Below are 9,992 nucleotides of genomic sequence, written 5' to 3' on the forward strand. Positions count from 1 at the left end.
GCTTGAAGCAAAAGTATTCAGCCCGTGGGGCAGAGAAAGGAGAGACAGAGCACAGTGCTGCATGGGAGACAAGGTGCTTCCCGTCTCCATCCTATCCCTTCTTACCTGACTCGCTTCCGCTCTCCTCCTTGGGCCTGATTTGCAGAATCTGGGGCAAATCTGGAAGTTGCCCTAGGGGAACAAACTATATACAAGAGGCTTCCAGAAGGCGGGATCCAAAAGGGAAGGGATTAGTGGAATGTTCTCATGGAACCACTGAGTCCAAGAGAAGAGGGAAGCTGGCTAGGATGGGGCTGAGGTCAGGGCTGGGTGACGGGTGTGCATGATGCGTCTCTGCTTCCCCTTGAAGCATTGATGCTTCTCAGGTGTGGTGGGATGAATGGTCCCTGTCATCCCCCCAAAATCCATGGCCAACTGGGACTTCAGAATGTGACCTTATGTGGAATAAAAGTCTTTGCAGATGTAGCTAAGATCTCAAGATAAAATCACCCTGGATTAGAGTGGACCCTGCATCCAATGGCAGTGCCCTTAGCAGGGAGAAGAACGAGGGTATAGACAGGGAGGAGGAAGCCACGTGAAGACAGAGGCAGAAACTGGAGGGACGCGTCTGGAAGCCAAGGAGCCCCAAGGGCAACACCAGAAGCTACAGGACAACGTGGAACCCCCAGAAGGAACCCACCTTGTTGACGACTTGATTTCGGATGCCTAGCTTCCAGAACTGTTAGAAAGTAGATTTCTATTGATTGAGCCATCCAGAGAGGGAGCCTGGGGGCAGGAGACACCCTCGACGCAGCAAGACACCCTCGACGCCCCTGAAAGGCTCAGAGCCCAGTGTGGGTCTGGCTTGGGGAAAACTGAGATTGAGTTTGTCCCTCTCCTCTTCCCCCTTCTCTCTCCTTTCCATGAAGTGCCCAAGCCCCAGAACTTGGCTCCCCTGCTCCTCTTCACACCTCCGGGGGACCTAAAGGGTCGTGGGCACATCCAGTGAGACATGTGTCTAGAATTATTGCTTTGATTCCATTGTCAAGCTCTTGCTGAGAGCATGATTCATTCCTCTCTGTAAGAATAATTCACTCCTGGGGCGCCTGGGTGGCTTAGTCGGTTAAGCGTCCGACTTTCGCTTAGGTCATGATCTCGCGGTTCGTGGGTTCGAGCCCCGCGTCGGGCTCTGTGCTGACTGCCAGCTCAGAGCCTGGAGCCTGTTTCAGCCTGTGACTCCCTCTCTCTCTGACCCTCCCCTGCTCACGCTATCTCTCTCTCCTAAAAATAAATAAAACATTAAAAAAAACATTAAAAAAAAAAGAATAATTCACTCCTATTCAGAGAATAGCTGAGAGACCCCCTCTCCCTAATATGCTCATGGACATTGTTTTGTGACCTCCTCAGAACTCCATGAGGTGGAATGACTTTTGTCCTTGCTTTGCAGTTGACAGCGCGTGGGGCAATCCTGTGGCCAAGATAGTCCTGGGGAGGGGCGGAGGCAGGATTTGAACCCAGGTCCACAGAGACTGGATCAAGGTAGTTGCTTTCTCCTTTCACACAGAGCATTCCATTAATCCACAGAGCCTTTCAGAAATAACCTCTCCTTGGCGATAAAATTATAAATGCTCGCTACTGAAAATTTGGAACACACAGAAGGGTATCAAAAGACTATAAACACCAACTATTTTCCTAGCACAGAAAAATCATTTTTACATTTTGAAAAACTTAATGTTCTTCCAAACATCATATTATACCTTTCCAAAGTAGACATAAAACCATCTCGTGTACGTTTATTTTTCACCCCCTCTCCTCCTTAACAGTTTGTCATGAGCAAGGCCATGTCCTTTGGTACCGTTTGGAAGCACCACGGATGCGTGGGGCTCATCTTGAGGATACATTGGAATGCTTCACACCCAGGGTGATGCACTCAAACGGTGTCTAATCGTCCCTTCCAGAAGCAATCCCGTTGTGATCGTCTTTGTCCATAAATGTTTGTCTGTGCTTTTGGCTGTTTTCTGGGGAGATCGTCCTCGAAAGGGGCTTTTCGAAGTGTTTCCAAAGGCAGCTTTGCCTCCTGGCTTCCATGTCAGTGCTTCTAGGGGTTATTTATTTTTCGAAACAAAATGTAAGGAGGTAGTACATCTTGAGATGCAGAGAGAAAGTCTAGGTAGAAGAAGCCTTAGTTGAAGGACGCCTCTGTTGATGTGTCTGCCATCCTCTGGCATCAGATCTCAGTGATTTGGAGTCTCATTTCCTCAAGCTCTTTGGAAGCTGACAGAGAGCAGTTCTCGCGAGTCTGGCAAGATAAACAAGCTCTCGTGTCCTGAGAGCTCCAGAGGTCCACCCTTCCCCGACCAGGTTACTTCCATCGCTGCAGTGGCATGGATGTCCCCTGGTCCCTGCCTGGCGAGAGCGGCACGGAGCTTTCTAGGGGTGGAGTCCCTACCTACCGCATGGGAAGTGCACACCCCTGCAGGTAGGTCCACACCTGCTGTATCACTTCCCTGCTTGTAGATTTTCCAATAAACCCTATTTCCTGGGGCATCAAATCCTGCTAGTGCTGTGACTTGGAGCCTCTTTTGAGTGACAGGGATGGTAACTTTTGTGGCGCTTTCTCCAATTATAAAGCACCGGGTACCTACCTAATGTTGGGCGAGTGTTACCGATTATTACCTGGTCCTGTGGGGGACCAGCTTTTGCTCTGTGACCTCCTGGGGGTGGCGGAATAGCTGTTGGCTATGGAACACCGAGGAAAATCTCACTGGGACGTGGGGATGAGACGAGTGACCGGTCTGTGAGATCAGGACTGGAAGCACGCACCTGCCCCTCACTGGGGAGTCATTAGTTAACATCAGTGAGTGCTTTCTTGTTCAAGGTCAAGGCGCTGCATGAGAGATTTCATATACAGATATGCTAGATACACGACTGCATTTGAATTTCAATAACGGTGATATTAGAAGTACTCATCATAATGAGAATTTTAAAATTACGAAGATTGGAAAATAGGAAAATATAAATTTCCTTCCAGATAATGGAATTGTGTACATAAATAGATTGTTGGAATTTATAATAAGCATAGCCAGGTTGATAATGTATACATTTTTTTTAAATTGCTGTATATAAGCCACAGAGGCAGGCTGGCTGCTCATCGAACAGACAGTTTTCTGGGATTGGGCTTTTGGAACTGCTTCAAATGGGGGGCAGGGGGGTGAAATGAAGGCTCCTCCTCTCAGCTCCCACCCCCCACCCCCCACCCTCTGCTCCCTTTTCTGCTTCTTCTCCCCTCCTACTCACCTTCCCACCTCTACCCCTCTCCTTTCCGGCCCCTCCTCCTGACGGCACCCTGGACCCCAGTGAACAGGGCTGGTCTAGTGCCTGGCTTTGGGAGGTGACGTGCAAGCTTCTGAGACACCCCTGCGTAAGGTGTCTGTACCCTCACCACCTGTTGCTGTGAAGTCGCCCCTGGGGGTAAATCGTGCGGATGAACTGCAACTGTGTAACCTAGGGCCACGAACACCGTGTCTAGAACACATCCAGGGACACGATAGCCACAAACACCTTGACAATCACCTTGCTCAGGTCTGGATCTTCCCCAGAGGTTCCTGCGCAGGCACACAGATTCCTGCATACAATGAGGCAAACCCTCCACTTCCCTTATACTTCGGTTGGGATTGCAAAGATTAGTCCTAATTATTCTTATTTACTTTGAGTTTCTCTAAGTAGTGGTTTTAACATCTACTAACGAACAAGAACAGTACTTGTAATTGGGATAATCTTAGTGAAAGAAACCCAAGATTATATGAGTAATAATTCCATTAAAAGGGGCTTTCTATACATACAGGGAAGCATTATGCTGAAATTACAACTTTCTTCCTAATTCTCTTGACTTTTAAATCTTTGAATTGTGCCTAAACATTATTTTATTGATGGTGGCAGGCTTTAACGTAATAATGTTCCCTTGTAAAGTAACCCATTATAGGTGCAGAATTTTTTTTTTTAATTTTTTTTATGTTTTATTTATTTCTAGGAGAGAGAGAGACAGCGTGAGCAGGGGAGGGTCAGAGAGAGAAGGAGTCACAGACCGAAAGAGGCTCCAGGCTCTGAGCCGGCAGTCAGCACAGAGCCCGACGCGGGGCTCGAACCCACGAACCGCGAGATCATGACCTAAGCGAAAGTCGGACGCTTAACCGACTAAGCCACCCAGGCGCCCCTATAGGTGCAGAATTTTAAACAGAGAAAACATTCTTCAGATAATAGGGTTTTATAAGTACTTGAGCCTGTATCTTTGTAATAAAATGTACTGCATCCCCTAGACAGCACAATCTTTTTATAATATCCGTGGGGGTATTCGCAGATATTAAATTAGCTACAAGGGGGTTTTAAAAACGTTCTCCAAATGCTGTAAAAAGATACTAAGAAATTGAGAAACATACTGAGAATTACAGGAAAACAATTAACGATACCAGATAACCTACAAAGATTCAAGTGTGGTTCACGTATATGAAGTTTGCTTATTTGGACTTGCCCGAGTGGAGGTAGCACGCACCATGTTTCAGCGTTTGTGTCCCGAGGTGGCTGTGTACCGTGGAGCTGGTTCATGGAATTTCCCATCGGGGGGGGGTTTTAGAGGATTTGAATTCATGCCATCTGCTCTGGCAGAGGCTGAGCTGATCACCTCCGCTGGCTCTGGTCTGTGAATTTCAGCTACCCACACTCCACCGTCTTTCTGTAGTTCCTGAATGTAATCGAATTGTGGGGATTATGACACACACTCTCATTGGAGCCTGGCTTTTGCTGTCCATTTGGGATTATCCAGAAGCTTAGTCCATTAGAAAATAAGCTGTCCATCATATTGATTTAAGAAGAGTAATTGACGTATGGTATTTTGTCCCGCTGGAAATATGCAAAATGATTTCTTATGTTGTATTTAAATTTCTTTCACCATGATCACCTGCTGAAATAATAAACTCAAAATTAAGATGGTAGAAACCTCACCTAAAACTGATAGATTAAAAAAAATTAATGTTTATTTTATTTTATTTTTAAATGTTTTATTTATTTTTAGGAGAGAGAGAGAGAGACAGCGTGAGCAGGGGAGGGTCAGAGAGAGAGGGAGTCACAGACTGAAACAGGCTCCAGGCTCTGAGCTGGCAGTCAGCACAGAGCCCGACGCGGGGCTCGAACCGGCAAACCGCAAGATCACGACCCAAGCGAAAGTCGGACGCTTAACCGACTAAGCCACCCAGGCGCCCCAATGTTTATTTATTTTTGAGAGAGACAGACAGACAGAGCTCGAGCAAAGGAGGAGCAGAGAGAGAGGGAGACACAGAATCTGAAGCAGGATCCAAGCTCTGAGCCGTCAGCACAGAGACCGATGCGGGGCTCGAAATCACAAACGGTGAGGTCACGACCTGAGCCGAAGTCGGACGCTTAACTGACTGAGCCCCCCTAGGTGCCCCAAAACTGACAGATTTTTTGAGAACGAGGGAGATTTGAAAGATCCGGTGTACCTGGTTCTGCACCAGGCCAGTTTGGGAGGGTGGCTGTGTCTTCCTCCCATCTCCTGCCCCTATGGGGAATGGAGGGCATGAGGCTGCAGGTTATTTCAGGAAGGATGCTGATGGGTTGACTGTGACACATGCCTGTATTTCTGTTCAGGGTATGGTTAGAAGGGAGCCCTGACTAAAAGGCTCCAGGTTGCAAGGTGTGGACCTGGGTGCCCTGTCCTTTGTAGGATTTCTGGCCACAGCTGAGAGCAGTGAGGGGCTGTTCAGGGGTGTCTGCTCACAGGACGGAGCAGAGCCTCAGGTGTTGAATTTGCTTCTGAACACTTTGCAAGGAGCCTCACATACAGTGTCGATAAATATTTGCTGAATGAATGATTAAATCAATTGTCTAGGGTGTTTCTCCTTTTCCTTAACCCTCCATTCGCTTAAAAAATATTTTCTCCTGATGTATAATGCACACACAGAGGAGCGCAGAAGCATAAATGTGGTGTTTAAGAAATGACACCGAAACATCCCCGTGAAACACCTAGTCACCGGCCACCCAATTCAGAGAAGCCTGTCTTGGTCCACTCAGGCTGCTATACGAAGTACCCGCCGGGGGGCTTATAAGCAACAGCAGGGTATTTCTCAGTGTCCTGGAGGGTGGAAGTCAGATATCCAGGTGCCAGTGCAGCACCAAGTGTTCCGATCGCAAGACTTTTCGCTCTGTCCTCACCTGGTAGAAGTGGGGAGTGGGGGTCTCTGGGTGTGAGCACCCTACTGTCATTGGTGAGGGCTCCCCCTTAGGAGCCTAATCACCTCCCCAAAGTCCCACCCCCTAACTACATCACCTTGCTTATTTCAACACAGGGATTCGGGGAGGACGCACACACGCAGACCATAGCAGGAACGTTCCAGCCCTCCGGAAGCCCCCTGTCCCTCCAGATCACAGCCCTTCCCCTCCCCTTAAAGACCGTCGTCAGCGCGTGTTTGCAGTTACACCTGGCAGGCAGCATCCTGAGCCCATGTGCTGTTCTCTGTAAATGAATCAGTCAGTGTGTGTCCTTCTGTGTCTGGCTTCTTCTGTTTCCCATCACGTGAGTGACGGCCACTGGCCTTGTTGGGTGTGGTTCTTTAGTTCTCATGGCTGCTGTGCGACTGCACACAGATTATTCGGCTGTCCTGCTGTTAATGGACATCTGGGTTGTGGACATCATGCTTTGGCTCTTACAAAGGTCCCTCCCTCTCGTCACCTGTGCCTGTGGCTGGGTAGAGGGTACAGTGCTGTGTGCTGGACTGTGCATAGAATAACCACAGACAGACACACATGTGTTTAGGGACACATGGCATCTTTCCCATTAACCCTGGACCTCCTACCTGGTGACCGCCACCATCAGCCCCCCACGTAAACTTCCGCACATTGGATCAGTGTTTTCAGAGCAAAGGACAGGCTCTGAGTGCCAGAGAGGGGAGGGAGCTGCCCCAGGCTTCACAGTGAGGGAGCTGCTAGGGACCTGGGGGCTCGGAGAAGTGCAGGCGTACTGGCCGTGATGGGAGGCATGATGGCAAATCTCACTGGCATCTGGAAGGATTTCAACCTGAGAATTGTGAGTAGCTTTATATCTATAAAACGTTTACAGGATTAAATTATAGGATTAAATTATAGTTTAGAAATGTACATAATTATAGCTTTATTTCCATAACTTGGATATAAATTCTTGAATTTATTAATTACAATTTGTGTTTGACCTTTAATTTTAAAAATTAGTTTAGGGGCGCCTGGGTGGCTCCATTGGTTAAGTGTACAACTCTTGTTTTTTGCTTAGATCATGATCCCAGGGTCGTGAGATTGAGCCCTGTGTCTGGCTTTGCACTGACAGTGTGGAGCCTGCTTGGGATTCTCTGTCTCTGTCTCTCTCTCTGCCCCTCCTCTACTTGCAATCTCTCTCTCTCTCTCTCTCAAAATAAATAAATAAACTTAAAAAATATTTTCAAAAATTAGTTTAAATATTTTCGGAAAAAAAACTTTACTTGGGAAAATTCAAGTATTTTAAAATTATAAATTCTTTAAATTTTTTAAATGTTTATTTATTTTTGAGAGAGAGACAGCCAGCATGAGCAGGTTGGAGAGGGACAGAGAGAGAGGGAGACAGAGAATCTGAAGCAGGCTCTAGGCTCTGAGCTGTCAGCACAGAGCCTGACACGGCACTCAAACTTGGGAACTCGAGATTATGACCTGAGCTGATGTCGGTCGCTTAACCAACTGAGCCACCCAGGTGCCCTAAAATTGTAAATTCTTAATATTATTTTAATACATTTATAGACTTCCACATTTTATTATTTAATTTATTATTTGGTGGAAGTTTATTCAAATGTATACATTCAAGTCACATTTCGTCGTATATTTTAATCTGAAATATTTATTATAAAGTAAAAAGTTACTTTAGATCATGGAGAATAAATGTAAGTTAATTTTTGTGTATGTATGGATACAGGGCTCAGAAATGAAAAGCTGAGAAAGAAATAAGAAGTTGTTCAGAGGGTACTCTGCTTAGATTGAAAAAAATAATCTGGAAACAAGGAAATTAAGCAGACTTTTGCCAAATATGATGCACATGAAATTTGCACACAGGATATTACAAATTTTATAGTCAGATTTAATTACTGAAACAATAATGAAAATGAGCAAGAAAGTTATTCTTACCAAACAGAAAAAGAGGTCAGATAAGATCTCTTTTATTTGGGAAGATTGAGGTTTTGATCAAACAATGAAAATGCAAAAGAGTAATTCTTATCAAATCTGCAAACAGAAGTCCAGACAGAGTCCCGCCTGCTGCCATGGTGAGGTGACACTAATGACATTGGTAAATTGGGCAAAAACACAGAGACCTCGGCACCTCGTCTTGATAGCATGGGAACGTTTCTAGCAAACGCAGTCTGATTCAATTTGATGAATCAGATTTTCCCTTCGGTAAGTCGGACAGAAAACTTAGTATTTTACATCAAAATTATTTTTAGTGGAAGAAGAAAGTACAGGAACCAATGTTTATAGTTTAGATTTAAAGGCAAAGTATTTTATTTGTGTGTGTGGTGTAAGAAAGTGGTCCAGTCGTTCCTGGTTATTGTGACGTGAGTCACCGTAAGCCGCAGAGTCACCTGGGGACACCCTGTGGCAGGCGAGGCGGTGAGTTCTGCACACCAACCAGCATGAGTGCAGGAAGTTTCTGGAGATGGTGGAGCTGCAGGTCAGCCTGAAGAACTGACCCTCAGAAGAAAAGACGCTTCTTGGGCACCAACAGGCTTGAGTCCACTCCCTGCCCTACCTTCTCCGTCTGGGTTTTGGGGGACCAGCAGCACTGTGATGAGGCCCAGGCTGTGGATATTCCCCACAGGGACATGGAGGCACTGAAGAAATGCAACAAGAATAAAAGCTTAGTCCAGAAGCTGGATTAGAAGTATGATGCCTTTTGGCTTCAGAGTCTCCAGCCAAGCAGATCCCATGAATCCTGGTCCAGGACTGAGTAAGGCTGGCAAGGTCCCGGCTTTGCGGACCTACCATGATAACATGGTGGCCAAAGTGGATGAAGTGAAGTCCACAATCAACTCCCAGATGAAGAAGGCACTGTATCTGACTGTGGCCATTGGCCACATGAAGATGACAGATCATGAGCGTATGAACAATACCCAGTCAGCGGTCAATTTCCTGGTGTCACTGCTCAAGAAGAATTGGGGAATGTCCAGGCTTTGTACATCAAGGGCACTATGGACAAGCCATAGTCCCTGCCCTAAGGCACAGCTTGATAGTCCCTAGTTTACAAACCCAAACAAACAAAGTAAATAAATAAGTAAATGAATAAAGTAGCCCAGTTTCATTCTTTTGCATATCGCTGTCCAGTTTTCCCAACACCATTTGCTGAAGAGACTGTCTTCTTCCCATTGGATATTCTGTCCTGCTTTGTCGAAGATGAGTTGACCATACAGTTGTGGATCCGTTTCTGGGTTTTCCATCTGTTCATTTGATCTATGTGTCCTTTTTTTTGCTAGTACCATACTGTCTTGATGACTACAGCTTTGTAATGCAGCTTGAGGTCCAGAATTGTCATGCCCTCCAGCTTTGGTTTTCTTTTTCAAGACTACTATTCGAGATCTTTTTTGGTTCCATACACATTTTAGGATTGTTTATTCTAGCTCTGTGAAAAAAGCTGGTGGTGTTTTGATAGAGATTTCATTGAATGTGTAGACTCTTTTGGGTAGTATGGACATTTTAACAATATTTGATCTTCCAGTCTGTGAGCATAGAATGTTTTTCCATTTTTTTGTGTCCTCTTCAATTTCTTTCATAAGTCTTCTATAGTTTCCAAAGTACAGATCTTTTACCTCTTTGGCTGTGTTTATTCCTAGGAATCTTATGGTTTTTGGTGCAATTCTAAATGGTATCAGTTCCTTGATTTCTCTTTCTGCTTCTTCATTATTGGTGTATAGAAATGCAGCCAATTTCTGTACATTGATTTTGTATTCTGCAAC

The 9,992-nt window shown here is 45.8% G+C and overlaps 1 protein-coding gene and 1 pseudogene across 1 annotated transcript in view; both read left to right on the forward strand.

Moving 5' to 3' along the window:
* MED10 (mediator complex subunit 10) overlaps positions 1–6,530 on the forward strand; it is a 71,582-nt gene extending 65,052 nt beyond the window's left edge. The window contains exon 5 of the mRNA XM_077749458.1: positions 6,339–6,530. Coding sequence (XP_077605584.1) covers positions 6,339–6,515 — 177 coding nt within the window. The 3' untranslated portion in view covers positions 6,516–6,530. The remainder of the gene's footprint in view (positions 1–6,338) is intronic.
* A 488-nt stretch (positions 6,531–7,018) lies between these two features.
* LOC144219449 (large ribosomal subunit protein uL1 pseudogene) lies at positions 7,019–9,554 on the forward strand (annotated as a pseudogene).
* Positions 9,555–9,992: the final 438 nt, after the last annotated feature.

This window comes from Crocuta crocuta, unplaced genomic scaffold, assembly GCF_008692635.1.
Source record: "Crocuta crocuta isolate KB4526 unplaced genomic scaffold, BGI_CrCroc_1.0 scaffold89, whole genome shotgun sequence".
Taxonomy (NCBI): domain Eukaryota; kingdom Metazoa; phylum Chordata; class Mammalia; order Carnivora; family Hyaenidae; genus Crocuta; species Crocuta crocuta.